Genomic DNA, 22,508 nt, shown 5'->3' with positions numbered 1-22,508 from the left:
AAGGTTGAGATGGCTAGGGCAAGTTGTGTAGATAGCAGATTGCCGAATATTGTCCTTTTCGGCCAACCGTCTAGGACTAAACGGAAAGCAGGTCGTCCTCGTCTGGGGTGGGAGGATTTCTAGGGAAACTTATTCCGCTTAAGAAAAAACTATGTCACTTTAAGAAGCCATTCTTTTTTAGCACTATAATCAGCAAAACGAACACACAACATCGTTGCCCAATATTTTTCCTTTTTCCAAAAAAGGTCTAATTTTTCAGCTATGTATAACTGTATATCTCTTCAGATTTTTTAGGTAAGGTGGATAACCAAGGTTTGCCCGGTAAAAATGGGTAAGCCTATAAATATAAATATATATATATATATATATATATATATATATATATATATATATATATATATATATATATATATATATATATATATATATATATATATTTCTTATAAATTACTGCCTTTCTATGACAGATGAGTTAAGTACGAAAAACGACAAAAGAACTTTTAATAACGACAGTGAAAATAGGATATCAAATAGATAATGATTAATTTGAATTCACATCCAGAACTATTTTTCAAACATAAAAAACCAACAATTAAAGAAAACAGCACTCAATCTGAAAAGAAAAAGAGCTAATAGAAGAATAAAATATAAACAAACATTAACATTTAACTTTTATAACAGAAGAGTTAAATACAAAAAAACGACAAAAGAACTTTCAATAACAACAATGTAATTAGGATATCGAATAGATACCGATTATTTTAAATTCATGTCCCTAATTATTTTTCAAAAACAAGATACATCTGATGCAAAAAAGAACTAGTAGAGAAATAAAATTAAAAGAAACAATTACATTTTAAACAAAATTCAATTGGTAAAACTGTAAAAAAAAAAGAAAAAAAAAGAAAAAAAAAAAAAAAAAAGTATGAGATAGTGAAATAGGTAAAACAACAAATAGTATAACAAGGTGTTGCAGGTGACAAAATTCAGAATTTAAATTCAGAGTTATTTTAACGGGAGAAAACCCAAAACACCAGAGTTTATGCAAAAAAAGGAAGAAAAAACAATTCGAAAAGTAAACAATGAACCAAACACCCACGTTTAAACAAACAAATTCCAGTTTCTATAAGTTCCAAAAAGCAAAATCAGATGTTGCTATAGGTCAAATGATCGAAAAGCATAAATAGAAACATCTCTTGCAATAACAAACCACAAGCTAAGCTCCAAATTTGAAATTATTTTAGGAAATAGTGTGAAATTCCTACGTAAATGAAACAGAACTTTCATTAAAATGTTACTTCTAACGTGACTAGATTCATTCAGTGGCACACGATCCAAACGTAGTGTCTCCCTGCTTTTTGAATGGCTTTTATAAGGTCCTTTTTAACTCGATGAATAAACCTATAATCACACATATGACCAGTAGAATTTTTTTTTGCTAATTTTGTCTTTAGACCCACCGAGCATTCCAGAAAACTCTTGCAGCTATCCCCGCACCGCAGCCTAACTGCTAACAATAAATTACCAAGTTCGGAAACCCCTCTAATATGATATATTGTGTCAATTACGGTACAAACAAATTGTCTTCCCAAGTGAATGTTTAGTAAAAATGAGAAACATACTGATGAAAAATGATGAAAATCACAGAGAAAAACAATGAACTGATTACCAAGTCAAAATATACACCTCTAAATAATTATAATTTTGAAAATCGAACCGAATTTTTCCAGAAGGAACGTTGAAGAAGGACGTTGACTTCTTACATTTCAACGAAAGGATTAATCCATAACTAATATGTTACGATTACGATTAATTTTAGGATTAATACCTACTTTAGGATATTATTGCAAATTAGATTTTTCTTTTCTAAAATCTCCCTTCTTCCTGTTTATGATCAAATCCTCATATAGTGATTTTCGTAAATTCCAATGATTTCTCTAAAATTTAATTAAAACTAACATTATTATCAATTATATTTGTTCAAGTTCTATTAAAGAGCGTGAGGAAGAAACAGAAAGAATGTTCATCTTTATTTATCTGAGGGAAACATTTCTGACCTTTTTCTTCAATTTAATGATGAGCCTCCTGAATTATAGTGTTGTTTAATTCAATTCTGGTATTTTTAACCCGTTTCCAGTCTCTCGAGTTCATATATCATATTACAGAGATTTAACTTCAGGGGCGTTCCGCGGGGGGGGGGAGAGAGGTACGCCGCCCCTCCAACGGTTTTGGCATTCGGTAAAATTTTCGCCAAAGCCGAAAATTTCGGCAGAAATTTGCAAAATTGCCCGAAATCTAGCAAAATTCTTGATTTCTGCAGAAAATTCGGCATAAATCAGGTAGCGATTCGGTAAAATTTACGAAGATCGCCCCCCCCCCCCCCAATGAAATGAGTCTCGAGATGCCCCTGTTTACCTTGCATGTGTTTTAAAAATTAATTTTTATCTCAATATTAGTTTCAGAAATAGGTTAAGAAAGTAATATGTCTTCCCTATCCTTGATTATTTTTCCCAAGCATAGAATTTAAACAGTATTTTTGAAATTATGTTTCCCAATCAAAGAATTTAAATACCATTTCTTAATTTAAATTATATTTTCAGTAATCTAGAAAAAATGACTTTTTTCGGAAAAATATAAATATTTTGTAGATCTCGGACGAATATTTGTAGATTTTGGACGAATTATTTTCGAATATTTTGTAGATTCTAACTGTTTCATGACCTTCATGAACTTAAAAAAAATCCGATGTTCTTATCGTAGCTCCTGAGCTATGATTATGGCCAAGTATTATTTTCAGAAACATGCAAAAGGGGCTTAACGTTGGGAGGGGTTCAACTTTTGTACCTAGTTTTCTTATCAACATTGCGTGACGCTATAAATCTTGTTTCTATCGTTTTTTTTACATTTTGGCAGGGTTTTTTGGCCCTACGAGCGAGCATACTAAGCAACATAGCTAATCTATGAGATATGTTTGGCTGGAATTTGGAAAATAGCGCAAGCTTTTATAGAATTATATAGACTCTGCTTGTTGATCAGATGATTATTTTACTTTTAAAATCCTGAAAATATAGATAGGACTATGAATTCTTTAAGTAACTCTGGTACGACTTTAGTTTTTGCCACGAACCAAGAAAGAATCTATTTAAGTAACATATTTTATGTTATAAATTGCATAGCTCAATATAGAACACGATCAAATCCATAAAAGTTACTTTTGAGATGAAAAAGCTCAAAGTTTCGGGCTATTACAAAGTTCATTACCATATATTGTAGCTCTGAGGAATAGCGAAAGCTTTGGATTAGCTTATGTGCAACAATAGATTGTCCGACAAATCCCTGAATTTAGAACCTCTTAGGAATATCGTAGATTAGTCATAGAATAGTTGGAACCTCGTACAGTTTGAACAACTTTACTTATTCATAAACATAAACAATTAACATTAGTCAACGGGTTTATAAAGATAGAAATTTCAATAGCCCACTGTTATTTCGATTTGAGGTCATCTCATGTTTGAGGAGTATCACGGACCGTGGATCACGATTTTTTTTCAAAACTTGGAAAAAATTGTTTACATAATTGAAAAGTATTGTTCTAGCCCTATCTTCTAGAGTGTAATCTTCTAGAGTGTAACCATCAACTTTCCATTTCTTCATTACTTTCTTTGTAAAATGCACAGCTTTGTTTTGTAAGGGATTCAAGCTCTTTATATGATCTTTGGTACAATTGTATATGTTTGAACAAGGTTTATGTTTGCACTAATGCAATAATGAATTCAGTAGTGCTATTCGCAGCTATAGTTTGCAGCTATGTTACCAAAACCAACATATTTTTTTTTTTTTAGGTAATAGTGGGTGTCAAATAACAAAACATTTGTGAAAAATTAGCTAAAAACCTAAAAATGCATTGAACGAAAAATTTTAATATTTTTTGTTTTCATTTGAAGGTTTAGTTGTCTTTGGAAATCAACGAACTGGTAATATCTGAAATTTTTCGGACAAAAAGTATTTTCAAGTTTAACTAATTTGTTTTACTTATTTATTTTACTCTTCACCGTGGCAAATAGTAAAGAACGAACCACAGCCCTTGGTAACAATAGAAATTGTTGCAAAGAATAAACTCCTGCCTATACTAACAGAAATATTAAAGAAAATATTATCTGTTCATGGCATTTTCAAGAATTGAATAGTTTGTATGAATAGTAAAATTGAAAAGACAAACAAATTTAACCTCCCTGGATTCTGAAAAATACTTAATACTTAAAGCTAAGAAATGAGCCGGGGAGTTTTCCGGTGGATTTCTTTTGTCTAACAATTCAAAAGTGCTATTTTAGTCCAAATAACAAGACAGTAAGTAATCTGATTTACGGGTTAGCAATTCATGGGGGTGGGGTAAACTAACGGTTTTGAGAAAGAGATTGCAATGCCCCTTCCTCCAACTGCACATTTATGATAAAAAACATGCACACTTTACACTATTTACGAGCTTTATAGAAACTATTTCAGTCTTATACATAGCAAAGGTTGAACGTTTTTATTGCCATGTGGAGTTTTCTGGGGGATGTATTCAGTTATCTGAAGTTTTTGTTTTAAGTCCAAATAATCAGATTCTTGAGGACACTCATTATTGTATTAAATTCTCATGGAGGAACGGGCCCACTATCGATATTAGGGGAGAAGGGGGACATCCCTTTTTCTCCGACTGCAAATACATTCTAATAAATTAGCATAAATAAGAAAATAAATGTTCACTTTTACACAATTTACAATTATGATTGAAAACAGTTTAGTGTTCCACATAAAAAAATTCGTCATTTTCATTATCTTCACTTGGATCGGAACTGGTGTCGTTAGTTGCTCCCGTTATCATAGGGTCAGGAAGACAACTGTAAAACGACTGATGGATTGGAGGTATGAAAAGCGAGAGCAGAAGCAAGTCTCCTTTCTTAATTTCATCCATTGGCCTACGAGTGGGATACAGTAAGTCTTGTTCAATATCCACTAATGAAATAAGGGATTCACCTTCTTCGGCTTCTTTCTTAATATTGATTTCACGAAAACAAGCAAGGTCACTCAGAGTTTCCTTGAATTTTATTATGAAAGGAGAGTCTTTTTCAAATCTCAACCATCGCATTTCTAGCCAGTTGAAAAACTGATCATTTATATCTTTCCGTCTGGTAGTAATGCATTTTTCCAGTGCTTTTGTGCTCAGGAATTCATGTCTTGGCATCTTAACCACTTTAAAGCGAGGATATTTCTTCTTTGCATCTTCTATTATATGAAACCAATCATCTGGAACAAAGATAGACTGATTTCTCTTTCCTTCCTTCTCTATGATTTTAAAGTCGGTATCGTTTGGCAGTAAGCAGTGACCTGGCATTAGAAACTTCAGATCAATTTTTTCAACCTCCATAGTGGGATCCTGAAGTAGTTTAAGGAGAGTAAGGCTGGTTTTTATATTTCTATTTTGCGCTTTACAAGTCTCTGAATATAAAACAATGTGTTTATATGATCGAGCGTTTTCAACCAAATGTTTACGGATGCAAGAAGCTAGATCAGCAGATCCCCTTCCGCCCTCTGTCTCATCCCAGACATACATATAACTAGTTTTGTCATTGAAACAATGAATTCCGAAGTTGCTAACGTAAAGATTTCTCTTATAATAGGCTATAGAAGTAGTTAATTTTGGAAACAGAAGTGGCTTTTGCAAGTCAAATGTACAAACATACACGTCTTCAGATACTCTCCCACTGTCTTCTTTCATTTCATAGCGTTCATGATCCACAACTCTTAAATGAATTTCTTTTTGGATTTCAAGCTCGATCAAATTCAGGGCCTCGTCTTCAGATTTGAGGTTCAAGGACACCGTCTCACAGAAGCTACAGGTATCTTTAGAAGGTACCTTAAAACTTAAGTCAAATTTTGCAGAGAAAACATAGTAATAATATTTTTCCTTAACTGGTTTTTTATTTTCATTGGCACATTTTTCTACGTATAACTCGTACATTTTTTTAATACTCAGTTCTGGGTTGAGATACTTTTTATATATACTGTCTTTGCGCACAGAGGGGCACCGATAACACGGGAAGGACTTGATATGAGCAACTACATCAGAATCATCTATTTTATTTGGTACAACTTTCTCTCTCGTACATCTAGCCTCGAGAGATTCATCTTTGCTGACGCACCTATATAGTCTCCCCTTACTGACTTGAAGAATCTGTGAGAAAAATTGCTTGCAGACCTTTACAGTATTATTACCGTCTGGGATAAAGTAGTGATAGGCTTTGAACTTAATTGGGCCAGTCCGATCCCTTGGACGGTGTCTTTGAACGCTTGATGATCGCACCAATCCTCGCAAAAAAACGTCTTGTTTCGAGGAATCACCCAACCTCCAAAAAGAGTTAAAGAAGTCTTTCAGTACTTCCTTTGAAGAAAAGTTTTGAGGACATTTTCGGGGGCATTTGCAATCAAAATTGCCCTTGAAAGATTTTTCTGGTACTATTCTTTTTTTTCTTGTTGTATATTCCTTACCACTGTGCCTCAGCACCCTTTGTTTATTTCGAGACCATTCTTGTTCATTTCTAGGTCTCTTTCTTCGTCTTCGTGCAGTCGCACTGTCAGCTTGAGTTTCGGGATTTGCAGCTGAGGTCATCTGTGGATCATAACTGGGTGATAGACTATGACCAAGAAACTCTTGCCTACAAGAAGATGTACTCGGCTGGGAAGAGTTGGCCAACAGGACAATTTCATATCCTGGCGTCTCTACATCGTCTAAATAATAAACAAAAATATTTTTATACTTCATAAAACCATATTTTAACGGATCCTAAACCTTTAGATACTGTCTGACAAGCAGAAAGAATTAATCTATTTTATTGAGTAACTCTTGGTTGCGCCCTTACACAAGTTCAAGAGGTTCTCCCATTCTGGGAGGGGAGGAGGAGTCCATAAGAGAAAATCATATCATGGTTGCAGCAATAGCTGCAATCTAGTAAAGAACGGACTACGGCCCATAGTAGACAGAAGTCCATAAATGCTTTTGAAAAAACTGTTTGGGGAGAAAAAGATTGTCATTTGTAGCTGATTCAGGGATAGTAACTGTTATTTCGATTAGTCTTAACAGTAAAATATCAATTTGAAAACAAATTTATATGAATTTTGAAAAAGAGCCTAAAACCCCTCGAAAATGGTGTAGGACCGAAAGGTACACCAATGGAATCGGTCATTGTCAAAAAGCTGATACAGAGAAGTAACAGCCCCCTCACCACCTTGAAAAATAAGGAAAATCACTTTTTTGCATGAGTAGCACTGATGCGTCCTATTTTTTCTTGTTTTTTCTTCTTCACCGCTAGCGAGGCACTGGAACATCATAGAGAACCGTTTAAGGACCATTTGGAAGAAAATTACTATATTTACCTGCTTTTGTAAGTATCAAAACATATTATTAAAAATAAAATACTATTTCTGACAAAACCTGAATGAAATGCAGGAGCAATTACAAAAGCTATACATTAGAAGGGGAGGGGGGAGCGAAAATATTTGTGACCAGTTAGATTTACACAAGGAGAATAAACGTTGGCACACTCCAACAGTTTGAAGAAAACTGCAGAGAATAGCAGCAAATAAGGCAAATGCTTTAAGCTACAACTTAAAGTCGCAGGAAAAAGATACGAAACAAAAGAAATGAAAAAAAAAAAAATCCTCAAAACCAAAATGAACTGAAGCAGCTTTGTCAAAATCACTTATTAATACGGTACACTTTTCCTATTCTTTCAGTGGTAAAGATTGCAGTACAGATTTTGCTTATGCTTTAATTGTTAATGGGTTTATTAAAAATTTGGGTGGTAAAACAGAGAGGACGGGAAACTGAGTAAGAAAGGAAACTGTAGTTGGTTTATAAGAAAAAACAAACTAAAATGCCATCTAGCATTGCACAGGAAAATCACTTAATTCTAAAACCATTACTAAAAATATTAGGGGTATCTTTTTTCTAAATCTTCCCACAAAAACTACAACTTTACACTATGACCTGACGCAGTCTATATGGCCTCCAACACATCCAAGTTTGCTAAAATCTGCTGCTATTTAGTATTTAGTTGGCAGGACACTGGCTTACAGAAACCAGCCAGGCAACCGGAAACCGACTGTCGAAAAACCTGCTGCTAGGCTGAGCTTACCTAACCACCATCATTACGCAGAAAAAGTATGTTCTAGCCCTAAGATTTCTTAGAGTCCCTTCAAATTTGATATAGCTTGGTGTAGGATGCTGGTATAAGGTTATCATATTATCAACACAAGAACCAAAAAAGATTGCATTGAAACACGGCTTTATTGTCCCACATTGGCTTTATCCCCTGGCGAAATATGTCCCTCTTGTGTTTTTTTTAATCTGATTTCAATTTTGTATTAGATAAGCAAAAAAAACAATATTTTTTTTATTGCCCCTAGTTGGATTTTTTGATCTGCAAACTAGTTGGATTTGTTGAAACCTAGTACAGAGCAAAGCATCGTCTTTGATAGTGAGATATTAGATAGCACCGAAGTTCAGTCTAAATTGAGGAATATTACGACACGGCGTACGTTTCAAGTGAATGCTATTAGCAGTGTCTTCAAATAATTTTTTCTAAACATGAGGTTCCTGAAACTTTGAAATAGCTCCCTTTTAACATTGAATGATTTCAGAGAAAGAAAATCGAATAGAAAATGTTGAATTTAAAATAGCCTAGATACTCAAACACCAGATTCATAAATAATTTCTAACCTTCAGAATCCAAAACTCCAAGTCGTAAAATTATCAAAACTTTTCATCAGATACATAATTTAAGGTTATTTAAAAACAGTGTTTTAGAAATAAGATAAAACGTTCTGTAAAAAACCCTTCTCATGCTGCTGCATGTTGGTCTTATCACAATGGTAAATGACATGTTCCTTCACGATGTCATTATGCCTGGTGGCTGTAGCACCTGGCATCAAACTTTTCACGAAGACTTTAAATTTTGATAAATCAGCAAAGAAAAACTTATAGTCCTACGTAGGTTAAAGGTAGACTTGTTGACATATTTATTCATATATCATACACGATGTCAAATATTGATATTTCCTACGAATATTCATACCAACGATCGTGCTATAGACGAGCATGACTTGGTATTTGACTTCTAAACCAAGAAATGGCATAATTTGATTCCAATCATTACTCTAAAATTGCCAATCTAGGAAAGGAATAGAATGAATAAAAATTTGACAAACTTCATCCCACAAATGAAAATATTACAATAAGTCCGTTTCTTGGTCACAAAAATTACTATAGCCTTACGAGGCCAAACTAATCTAGTTGTTTTTTTTGCCTTTCACAAGACTTGCTCACACCTAGAAGTTTGTGAACAATGTTAAGAGCAATAAAACTGGTTGTTGGCATTTCTTACAATCATGCATCTTCATGTGTTCACTGGCAACTTATGTTTCACCAGAGTAGAAATACCTAGTAGTTTGGTGACCAAAAACGGGGGTATTATTTCTGATTAGCTTGGATCGTCAACAGACTATTACAGAAACCTCGAATCTAAATAGAATTTTACAGTTAGGACCTGTTCATTACATGGAGAGTAATTCTAAAGAAATTTTAAGAGGCCTAACTCTGTTCACTGTGGCTGAGCTAGCCCTAAAAGACTAAGGAAAATTATTAGATTAGCCCATTAACAATGTCAATGTTTACTAGTTATGTTACTGAGATTCATAATGTATTACGATTATTTTAATTCGCCGATTTATGACGCAAGACATTATATTCCCTAACTAAGATTGGAAAAATAGGAATTTTTCTTTCGTGCTAGAAGCATGTACTAAACATAACTGTTGCAGAATACCAAATACTTAAAAAAAATCCATATGCGTTTAATTTTTGCATTATTTAGCCTTAAAAGTAAATTTTAAAGAAATCCCAAGTATATTGTAAAGAAATTCTAAGAGGCATAGCTCAGTTTATTGTGCCTGAGTTAGCCCTAGAAGACCAAACTGACGAATATTACTGCATTAACAAATTAACAGCCTCACTGTTTAATAGCAATGTTAGTGAAACTGATAACATGATATGATTACTTTGATTTATGACCTAGGTCACAATACTCCTAAACTAACAAACACCCAGCATTACTCGCAGCAGGAGCAAGTTGCTTCTCTCATCCGACAAGTCTACCGTTTCTACACTAATTCTGGAGATGTTTCATCTGAAGTAACTAAAAATTCTGTCGCCTGATTTCCATATCCCTCTTAGAAATTACATCTTTCGTGTTAGACATGTACTAAAATGCATCTGTTACAGAAAAAAAAATGCAACTGAAAAAAAAAATAGTCCATGTACGTGAAGAGTAAAGGGGCTGGGGTACCAGTCATTGTACATTTATTGTATACGACGGGTTTTCAATATATTATTATTATTATATATAGGATAATTGCCGTTCGTTTTAAATGCTTTTCTTTACTTTTATTTGTAAAGTTTTTTTTTATTTAACTTAACTTGGGCTTTAATGTGATATTGTATTCGATCCAAATACAAGAGAAACCATCCCATCCGTCCCTTGCCTTTACGCAAAAACTTATCTTTGGCATAGCAATTTTTCATAAATGAAAACCGCCCCTGCAAAAACTGACCCTTAACATTTTCTTAGAGGGAAGTGGGACCTTAAATACCAAATTGACTTTTCAGGTCGTTATGTCTATATTTCTTGGGTTAAAATTCACTGAGCCCATCTTTGTTCATGGGAAACCCCCCTTCCCCTGTGGAGACGGCCCTACTACATGATGTTTATTGCAATAAAAAATACCTGTTCATTAAAAGCAAAACAAGTAAAAAATAAATGAACAAATTATCAAAATTAATACGTTGATTTAAATACAAATCAGCTTAAAATATAAATATTTGTTGTAAAAGAGGCACCAGGCCTTTGTAACAATAAAAAAATAAGTTAAAGGCATATAGACATCAACAGATTGAAATAAAAATCAGCCTATAAGATGAAAATTATCACAAAAAATCATCAGGCCGTTGCAAAAAAAAATAATAAAATGAAATCTTCTCCGAGCTTTCTGCAGATATTCGATGCCCACGGGTTCTATATGATCCTCTTTACAAATTAACAAAAAACAAACCAACAAATGAACATTCTTTGCTTGTAACCAAATTTTCCCTTTGTTTATTTGTTACTTTGTTACCAAATTACTCAAAAAAGGAGAAAAACTTGTGTTTCTGCATATCTGAATTGCACTAAAGGGTTCGTTGTCATACTGAATATAACGACGCAAATTTGATCAAGGTGCCCTTCTTCTACAACTACACAAAATTTCTAAGACTATTAACTTTTTTATACACGATTTTAAATTAAATAAGCCTTAAATAATTGAAATCATTGTAAAAAGAAGACTTTTTTGATACACTTACTTTTATCAAAACTGTGTTTTAGGGTTTCGACTACTGTCAACACAGGTCACTCTTTACTTCAGTTCGTTTACTTATGGAACTTTTTGAAACAGCATAATCTGTAGTATAATTGTGCAGGTGGTCATCGTGCCTGAACTGACAGACAAGCAGACATCAGAGCCAGAAATACTGACTTAACCATCTTAATATAATAAAGAATGGCCCCATTAATTGTATTACTCGGAACATCTGTCCTGTTTAAAAAGCAATTGAGAACATCTGGCTAAACTAGGAGTTTCTCTGGATCTAGACATTATTCCGGATAGGTATTTGCTACTTCAGACATTCTCCTACAAGGAATTCTATATTTTACCAAAAGGAACAAGAAAAGAAGGATTACCGATGATAGCATCATCTGACCCTTCAGAGGATCTCAAAGGCTTAAATGGGTTCTAGGCTAAACCAGAGTTCCTTAGTCAACAACAATTTTTACAGACTCAACTCTGGATTTAACAGTTTCCCCAAAAAAGCTTGAACAAGCTCAAATCAGAAAACATCTTTGGCTATTGAGCCCAAAGTTCTCTGATACTGCTTGTTCACAATTCACCTTTCTATATCAATCGTGACTTGTTGTAGAGCATTAAGATCTTATACATCACCACAAATGTTGTGTTTACAGTTATCAGATCATACTCTTTGTGCTATAGCTTTTCTCCAAGAATCTTCATCTTGAACATCACCGGGGACATGAACATAGCCATGTGTAAACCAGGTGCTTTATTTTTATTTGTTTGCTCATCAGAAATTACTTAAATATTTCCCTTAATGAACTCTATGCTTCACGATAAAATTACCCATCAAACTGACAACAGATATTCCAGTGACTATTAAGCTAAATACAGCTGAGGCAAGGGCGGATCCAGGATTTTTTTTTTTTGGGGGGGGGGGTTACTAATTTTTGAATCAGTTTTTGACTAATTTTACTGATTTTTACCTAGGTTTTACTAATTTTCGACTCAATCAAAAATTTCGGGGGGGGGGGGTTCAAACCGGGTAACCCCCCCTCGATACGGCCTTGCGTTGAGGATGCGTTTTCTCCCCCCCCTCGTATATACAGCTTTTGATATCGTTAAGTCCTCCAACTCATTACCCCAGCCTTGTATTTTCACGTTTAATTAGAAACTACACGAAAGTTGAAATGTCAAATCTTTACTTAAAGTATGCTAAGATTTTGCAGAGGTAAAGACAAGGAGACAAGGTTTCAATATACCTTCATAATCGGTAATAGTTGAATCCAAATCGAAGGGATCAGCTGCCACCGAAATGCTGAGAGAATTATCTACAGGAATGTCTTGATCCGTCTGCAATAAACCAGAACTTACAGACTCAGAATATTCCTGAGAGTCAGTCTGCAATACGTTTTTAACATCTAAAAGTAAAGATGAATAAAAAGAAAAGAATAATGTAATATATCTTAATTCTATAGGTATACCAGAACAGTCAATACAAAAGCATACACTTGGTAAAAAGCAGAGTGACTTCCTTAGTTTTATTTCATTTTTTTTTTTTTTAATAAACGCCAACTACAACTTATTTATTTGCCAGACTAGGGGCTTCAGTCACTAAAAACTAGGCTTTAGACGCAAAAAAGGCCTATTATAATGATTACTAAACAATAGAGAGAGAGATAATACAATGACTTGAACAAAACCCAGTGGTCTAGCAGAAGAAAAATAATTTGCCATTTATGAAGTTAAAAATACATCATTTAGAGGAAATAGTTAAAGAATCCCCCTTAGTAATAACAATTCATTTATGCCCTCTACAGCCTACATACGTGAATGTATACAGAGGAGTACAAGAAATAAACGAAAAACAAGCAAAACTATGCTTCTGGGGAGAAGGACGATAAGGACACTCACAATTCATTGAGAATTACAACATTCAAGACAACAACACTCATAATAAACAACTCAATTTTACTAATGCTATGGCGAAGACACTATTTATTTATAATACTTGACAATTATGGAGAAATATAGTTTATTATCTCTTGACCATCCCAGAAATCTATCATATTGCTAATCCATTTTCGTAATGATATCAAATATCCCGTATTTCCGGTTAATATACCTGTTTCTGAACGAAAATAGGATTCCAGGGAAATATTTACAAAACTAGAAAAAATTCACACGATATGCATTTTTTGCTATTAGTTAACATCTTTAACAACAGATTTCCTAGTATTGTCAATTATTGTACTTGGCCTAACATGTAGCCTCAAATACGAATCAGTATATCGATTGATTTTAAAAGCCACATATTCTATCTAATATAATTCAGCATGGGTTTGTAACCCACGAAATATCTTGAAGCATAATATTTGCATTGAATTTAGTAGTTTGATCTCTTATTTTGCTTCCAATCTCTTTTATCACTAACTAAGAAATTCCAGACTGTATCCATGATTTTTTTCGGGGGGGGGGGGGCTATGTACAAAACTTTAAAAAACACATCAAAAAAAAATTTATGTTTATTTTTGTTACGTTTCTAAGAGCCAGACAAACATTTCGGGGGGGGGGGGTCAAATCCTTTAACCCCTCCCCCTGGATACAGATTTGAAGAAATTATATCCAGTTTGGCAGGCAAGTAACCATAACAGATACCTGTATATCCTTAATGGAGTGAATTTAATGAAGTGATATTTAATATAGAGAAATGATTCAAGTGTGTACTGATGCAGAGGGCTTCTACTGTATCCCAACTAGAGATGAAAATATGGAGTAGCAAATGCTACTCCATACCCTTGGTTAATATTCAATGGCAGAGTGAAATCGGGAAGATATGGGATAATGTAAATAATGAAACTGTTAATCCGTACAAAAAAAAAAAAAAAAAAAAAAGACCCACTGAGTCATATACCGCATTTTTTTCGTCATTTTTAGTCTGGTTAAGAACTGGGATGTATTAATGCGCTTCAACCACATCAACCAAGGCCAGCCTAAAGGTTATTCCCCAGCGTGGCAATTCCCCCAAGGTTATTCCCCCGTGGCAATGCAAGATAAATTACATAAGAACATAAAGGAACACAGGTTCGATCCTTGGGCTCAGAGTGGACCAAGACAAAAAAATATAATTTTAAACATGTTTTATTATTTTTTATTTATATAATTTTAAAACGTGCCTCTATGTTTGTGGCTGGGAAGGGGGTTTCAGAATATTCTTTGAGGGAATCCCCTCTTATCACAACTTCTATGTAGGTGTTAAGTTTTAGAAAGTTGTATGATAACAATAATAATAATATAATGCAAAACAAATAGGCCACAATACCTCAACAAAAATCTTTTAAATTGATAGAAATTATAGGCACTTTCACCGTAGTATTTGTCCACTTCCTGCTTGAACGAGTTTAATGAGTTGGCATTGATGACTTCGAAGTGGAGGAGCTTGTTCTAGTGTTGCGTTACTCTGTTCTTGAACGCCCATCGGCCAATATCCTTTTGGAACCTCTCCTCTTGAAGCTTGAGGCTGTGACCATGAAGGTTCGTGTGGCTAAAGTTGAGAACATAGGTAGCCTGGATGTTTTGTAGGCGTCATAGCAAAGCTTGTATACCTCAATGAGGTCTCCTCGGTGCAGTCGATAAAATAGTGAAGGAAGCTTGAGCTTGCGGAGCCTATCTTCGTAAGGTAAGTTTCTTAGAGTCTGACAGAACTTTGTTATTCGTTTTTGAACTTTTTTAAGAGCTTCGATGTCTTTGTTGTAAAAGGGACGTGTAGTGCAATGACCGTATTCAAGGATTGGCCGTACTAGAGCTTTGTAGAGAAGGCAAAGGGTCTTATCATTTCCAAAAGTCAAGTTACGCCTTAAAACTCCTGCAACACGATTTGCTTTCCCAATAGTGCTGTTATAATGGGCCTGGAAGTCGAGGTTGCTGTCAATGACAACACCCAAGTCACGCTCCTCCTGGCATGAAGTTACAGTTAAGTCTCCTAGTGTATATTCATAGTGGATAGTAGGTTTCCCTATCGTTAGCTTATGACTTTTGTCAATATTGATTTCCATCAGCCAGTTGGACATCCAACTATTGAGCTTGTCAAGGTCCTCTTGTAGAGATTGTGCATCGGCTGCTGTTTTGATTACTCTATACAGCTTGGTGTCGTCTGCATACAGTAGAATCTCTGAGTTGATGCCTTCTACTAGATCATTGAGATACAGTTTAAATAAGAGAGGGCCAAGGGCCGAGCCCTGGGAAACACCGCTGATTACCTTGATGGAAGTAAAGAACTATCTGAAAGCTCAAAAGGCACATTCTAAATCAGATTTAAAACCAACCAAACCTGGAATGAAATAAAGGAGCATAAACAAAGCAAATATGACGTATGGCAAATAGGAGTTGCAATGAAATCTAGATTGTCATTTGCACTTCGTTAAATATTTCATTAATTGCTTTGATATATCAACAGATCCTTTTGAAAGTTTTCGATGGCAATCAATTCTCCATAGATTTCAAAAGAATAAATGTTCAAGGAAGAAAACATTGATAGAAATCAGTGTTCCAGATCTGCCAAAACGTTCTGGAATGCCCACTGACTACAGAAATTAGACACCTCTCATTGTTCACTGAGGTAGAATTGAATCTGGACATAAATAAATGCAAAATACACCACTATTTTTTCCTTCCCGTCAAGCTTCATTGAGATCTAATCACATTTTCTTGTTCCAATTCTTATTAGAGAATTTGGCAACACCCTTCCCTGAAGATACCACATTGGGTCCAGACTCAAAATGATACAAGTAAATCAATAACGCTTACTTCCTGTGAAATTTGGTTGAGATCCCAAATCCGATTCATGCAGGTGTCCTGAATACAAGGATGAGGGACCCCTACCTTCCTTAGTCCTGTAGATGTAGAATTCTGTCAAGTAGTACAACTAATATAATAACTTTAATTGCTCACTAGGGTTGGCTGGGATCCAACAACTAGCATTGGTAGACGTGCTGATGAAAAGGACTTCCTTGCCGCTCCCCACCCAGAGAAGCCAAGTTGGGTCTAGACTCCCAAAAGGCAAAACTAGCACACTAGTTTTTAATTCCTACTCAGTAAGACTGAAATCTTACAATGTTTTTTGAAAGATCTCATTTTTACCAGGATTTAGGGTCTCCTTTCCTCTCCTGTGAAAGAAAGATCCAATCCAGACTCCAATAGTTATAAATTGGGCAGTTACTCTTGCTACACACAGTAATAAGTTTGATTTAGATTTGACAAGTAGTTTGAGTAGATGCTGTGCTGACAAGAGTTTAGAGAGCCAGTGCTCTTCCTCCTGCTGACAGTGGTTCAATTACAGGCCCTGTAAAGCAGGAAGAGTACATTTTCTCTTACTTACCACAAAATTTTAGTTGAGATCTGGCAAATTCTTTTAGTTTTTGAACAATTAAAAGAGTTTGAACAAGAAATTAGGAAAGCCCTTGTATTCTTCATCCTTCAGAATCCGTCCTCCCTTTTTCCTGATCACCATGCTGAAAAACTTTAAAAACTTGCATCCATATAATTTTCAAACATACCACCCCTGTAGTAGCCCACTCTTTAGTGGTGTACTTACATGCAACTGCAGCATGGCTAGGCGTTATATGCCTTTCCTGATTTTCTGAAGTTGAAATGTTACATGAGATTTACGAAAGGGATGTGGTGCCGCGTTATCAATAGGCAAAAGAATAAAAATAAACAAAGGCAAAGGTAAAATAGGTAAATAAAGAACTGAAACTGCACCAGAACTTTTCTTCCCTGTTTCAAGATCCATACCTTGAAAAGAGGTTTTTTTTTCTCTTGCTGTTTCTGGGCTACAAATCCCTCATCATGATAAAAAAAAACTGAGAGTGCAGTCCTCACATATGTTTCACAATACAATAACTTACCCTTCTTCATAAAAGGAAGCTCAAAAAAGGTAATATGCTCTTCCATCATTGGAATTCCAGGTTGAATCTAAAATTACTTCTACTGGCAAGCTTATGCCCCTTGTAACTTGGAATCAGTGAATATAATGTAGGCAACACAGTCTGGATACCTCCTTTTCAAACAGAAATCTGTAACTTTAAGTATCTGGAAAATGTACAATTTATATTAGGGTTTGTTCAAAATTTTACGACTGATATGGTGTGAATGTAGTGCAATACATAGGTAAAGTTGGTGAAAAGTCTTGGGGAGTGAAACTAATGTTTTATTTTTTGTGGTAAGAATTCATGGTTTGAAGAAGTCTAATATTTAGATAGATCATTTTACACAAAGACATTTTTCTTAGCTTTCTAGTTCTTGACTTTTTCTATTATGGATCTTAGAGGACTTTCCTTCTCTGTTTAGGTTATGGTACATTTTATACCATATTTTTTATGTTAGTGGCACCAGCAATAACAATAATATTGAAACCCCTAACAAAAAATTTGATAGTGCTGAAATTCAACTTTGAGAAGTTTAAACATGGTCTTTTGCTGTTAGTTCCTCATGTGCAGTAACTGACTGCTAAAAGAACCTTCTTGATAAATACTTCTAGCAACTATCCTTTCTTGAAGCGAATTTTACAACTTATCCCATAGTTACTACACAAGGATTATAGATAGCCTTCAAGAGCAAACAAGAATTCTCCCAAAACCATAGTTCTTCATAAAACAAGGAACTGTCAATGCTTTCATAATTATTCTCAATAAAGGCGGCTGCAATCCTTCAGTAGAACTGTAGTCAACAACATGTTATCATGTTCAAGGTATGGTTGCCACTGGAACAAACCATGCCCATGTTATGAAGTATTCCTGGGATAGAGCTAATAAAAATATAAAGGGCTCCTCTATTCTTCTTAAATGTTTAGGTTTGAAATGGCATAACCAGTGAAGAACACAACCCACCTGCTCCTAAAAATAAAAGAAGAATAAGTTCCAGGAGGCCTTGCCAAATTGAGTCAAGCGTCAGGCCTATTGTCACCAGTTGAGTCAATTTAGGCAGGGGGCATCAGGCCCCCAATTTTCTGCCCCCTCCCCCAGATTCTGGAAATATTTTTCTGATATTTTTATTCAAAAATGTTTTTTTTGGCATTATCATTGAAAAAAGAAGAAAAAAGAAGAAAAAATAACCAAAATACCCCCTTCCTAGATTTATGGAATATGGCCCCCCCCAAAAAAAAATCCTGTGAATTGATACCATTGGTTGCCTCCAAGACATTCTGGACACACAAAACTATCACATAAGCCATAAAATCTCCTATATAAAAACTACCATTCCTTCTTTATACTCTCAGTTTTGAACATTCAATTGTTTTATTTATAATTACATATATTTTGGCTTTGTGAAAAGAATTTGTTGATTCCCTTTGCTGCCACTCTCAATTTTTTGTATAGTATATCTGTCGTTCCAGCTCATCATGGACAGGAGAGGGGGGTAGTCTTTAGAAGACTGAGAAAACTTGGAATTGGGCTTTTTAAGCTTCTGCGTTGGTTCTTACTACCAATTTTAAGGATTATTCCCCTTTCCTGTAGATGATGAGCTGGAAAGACAGACATAGCATACAGAATATTGCTAGTGGCAGTAAAAGGAATCAACAAACTCTCTTTGCAAAGCCTAGTTGTTTACATAAGGGCTTTTATGGCTTATATTCTTTAGCTCTGTGTGTCCAGAATGTCTTGGAGGCAGTCAGTGGTGTCAATTCAAAGGAATATGGGGGAGGGGGGCTTATTCTCTTAATCTAGAGAGGGGGTAATTTTTTTTTTTTTCATTTTCACTTTTTCATTTGGAGGCATAAAAGACTTTAGAAGCTAGCTTTAGAGGGTGAAATTGTTTTCACCAAATGGCAGTTTGGATTTAGATTGTGATGCTCAAGTGAACAAAAAATTGCTGCCCTCTTGCTTAAAACTAAAGATTCACTGAATAATAGTAATCATGTATTGTGCATATTTCACAATATAAAAAAAAACAGTCAATGCTCTAAATCATTCTATTTTGTTTGGAAACAAAAAATAATTCAGGCATTTATAGAAAAGCACTTGATTTAATAAAATCAGAGTTCAACTGGAATTAAAACTGGAATTGATGAACTGGACTTTGGACGTGGATCAACAATAATGCCAAGATCTCTTTCAGAGTCAACAAGTGTCAGTGGTATTCTGCAGCTTGCTTTGTCATTTATTGTTAGTTGTGCACACAAACAGTATTTTTCTTCCCTATCCACATGACCTTGGTTTTTGATGCATTGAAGTAGAGACCTAGGCTTTGAAGGTTTTCAGTTAAGGTGTCAATGTCTTTTTGTAGTGTTGTTACATCTTCAGATGATATGAACTTTGCATAGAGTTTTGTGTCTTCTGCATAGATTTTGGTAGTGCTGATGATATTTCTGTCTATTTTGTTGATAAAGAGTATGAAGAGGAGAGAACCAATCACATTACCTTGTATCACCCTACTGGTCACTTTTGCTGGATTTGAGATGCTGTCACCCACTCTAACTTTTAAAGTTGCATTTCTGAGGATTGATTCTATCCAGGATAGTATTTGTCTTGGCAGATTGTACAGTTGAAGTTCATCCTTTAGGTTTACATGTCATATGCTTTCAAAAGCTTTTTTGACATCAAATAGTACTGCCAGGATGCTGTGACCCTCTTCTGGGGCTTGTGTCCAATTTTTGAACATTTCTAATAATTGTATTGTACAGCTATTGTTTGGTAGGAACCCATATTGGTCAGGATTTATCATATTGCACTGTTATACATGGTTCTATATCCTGTCTCTTATGCATCCTTCACAAAGTTTACTGACTAGTGATGTCAGTAGTTTTCTGCTCTTGATCGTTTACCTTTATTGTGGATGGGGACAGCAATTGCTTCAGACCACCTTGATGATATTGCACCTTTGTCTATATAGCTTTGAAAGATTTCTAGCAAAGGTTCAACAATATATTCTAGACTCTCTTTGAGCCATAGCATCTTAATTCCATCTGGGCCTTTGGATTTGTCCGATTCAAGTTTCTGGAGTTGTAGTTTGATTTCTTTCTTTGTGACAAAGACTTTCAAGTCATTTGTTTTATGGGATGGTTCAGGGTCTGCTTGCTTTGGCTTAAAAAACGAGCTAAAGAAGTCATTGACAGCATTAGCGCTTTCATATTGAGAGCTTGTGGATGAGCCATCTTTGTTTATGAGGGTAGGGATTTTTCTTCTTGTAGTCAGCTTTGCATTTATGTGTTTCCAGAATTTCTTAGGGACTGATTTTGCATCACCAGCAATGTTCCTCTTTTTTTTTTTTTTCAACTTGTCTAGTTGCTTCTTTCACCTTGTTCCTTGCTTGATTGTATTCTTTTCTAGTTGATTCTATTTCCATATTATGTTCTTGGAGTTCCTTTAGTTTGTTAAAATTTCTGTTCTTGATATTAATCAGTCTTTTGAGCTTTGATTCCATGTGTGGCAGTGTCTTTGTGCATGGAAGCTTTTTCTTTTCTGAACAGGCTTCTGCACAGCAGGTTATTATATCCCAAAAGAGCTCAAATTTTTTGTTGCAAGTTTCTCCCATTTGCAGGATAGTCAAATCCCTTTGCTGGACAATTTCTTTCAACTTAGAATTATTCAGTTTTTTCAGTTCTTTCCTCTAATGATAGTGGAGATGGCTTTGGCTGAGAGTCACATTGACATGAAGTATTACATGGTCACTTTTATCTAGTAGAGGAAGTATGGTGATTCTATTTACAGTTTTTGGGCTGCTAGTGATAATAAGGTCCCATATATTTTCTTCTTTGTTTGCTCTGCATCTAGTGGGTTCTGTGACCAATTGTGAGAGAAAGTTTTCTTCAAGGAGTGAGATACATGGGTGTGTTAGTGAGTCTTTTAGTTGCCAATTGATTCCAGGGAAGTTAAAATCACCAGCAAGGTATAATGGTTTTCTGGTTAGTGCCATAGCACTAAGTATGTTGTTCAGGTGTTGGAGTGACTCATGCTTATCTACTGGTGATTGAGAGGATGATCTATATGCACATCCAATGACTATGCTTGAGGTGCTTAGTTTTTGCTTTGTAAAGATTGTCTCAAGTCCTTTAGTATTATAGTCTAATGCATCTGGTCTTCTTAAACAAAGTGCATAAAAATTTTTTTTGAGCTTCACAATTTTGCTTAATCCCAATTTATGAGGTTTCAAAGATCTGCAAATACATTTCCTAAATTTAGAAAAAGCCCATAGTACTGTTCAAGTAGCTGGGCAAAATTCAAAAAGTAAAGTTTGGTGAATGCTAATGAAATAAAACAATTTATGATAAAAATATAATAGTTTAGAAACAAATTTGGGCTATATATTTCGAAATTAGGGGGGGGGGGGGTAAAGCATAGCATAGGTATATTAAATACATAACTTAACCTAGGTGCCTTTTCCCCCCTAAACCCCAAAAACAAAAGTTTAAATATAGGGCCTAGTTTCTGGAGTGAGCAGCCCCTTTCAATACAGCATCAGATAAGCTATTACCAGGTAATGGCTATCTGAGCTTTGCTTTCCTTAACACATGCTGTTTGGCTGATAGAACAGTACCAAGCCCAGTGATATGGCTTAAAATTCTACTCAAATAACAGGGATTCTTTTTTCAAAACCAGAGATCAAGAAACTGAAAAATGAAAATTAAGATGTAACATTTTTTTGTCAAAATTCCAACCTGTCAAGTAGCCTAGGCACATTTCTAAAACACAGAAATCAGAACAGGGTTAACATGGTAGCTTGGAAATACCTTCTCAGAGTATGATTTTGGCCCTGGATTCATTAGGCTACTGAGTCTTATTTTCCTAACCCAACCACTTTCCAAGATGGTAAAAAGTAGCTTGACTAGAATTTTACATCACTTTGATATTATGTTTGCATCCAATTCAAGCTTAGCTTTGTGTTGGCTCTATTTGAATATTTTTGTTTATTTTGTGTTAACTAATAAGCCTTGAATCACCTAACCTACCAACATTGAATGCAACTATGTAACCTCTTCTTCTTGAGCATATTATTTAATTAGGTTTCAAATGAAATCAGGCTTTATTGTTTTGAATTTATATTTTCAACCATACCCTCTAATTACAACTTTGGCATGAATTAGGGTC

General features: G+C 34.8%; 1 protein-coding gene across 1 annotated transcript; it reads right to left on the bottom strand.

Annotated features, from left to right (window-relative positions):
* Positions 1-2,384: 2,384 nt before the first annotated feature.
* On the bottom strand, positions 2,385-22,442 carry LOC148941552 (uncharacterized). The gene is made up of 4 exons (XM_089104345.1): positions 22,370-22,442; positions 17,331-17,514; positions 12,687-12,845; positions 2,385-6,771 (listed from the first exon to the last, which is right to left on the bottom strand). Exons 2-4 carry the CDS (start codon positions 17,377-17,379, stop codon positions 4,784-4,786), a joined length of 2,196 nt encoding a protein of 731 aa, XP_088960471.1. The 5' UTR covers positions 17,380-17,514; positions 22,370-22,442; the 3' UTR covers positions 2,385-4,783.
* Between the last annotated feature and the right edge of the window lie 66 nt (positions 22,443-22,508).

The sequence above is a fragment of the Artemia sp. Qi Xiang Cuo genome, chromosome 18 (genome assembly GCF_049724085.1).
Source record: "Artemia sp. Qi Xiang Cuo chromosome 18, ASM4972408v1, whole genome shotgun sequence".
NCBI lineage: Eukaryota > Metazoa > Arthropoda > Branchiopoda > Anostraca > Artemiidae > Artemia > Artemia sp. Qi Xiang Cuo.
The sequence above is the reverse complement of the archived record's forward strand: the minus strand, read 5'-3'. Positions and strand labels throughout refer to the sequence as shown.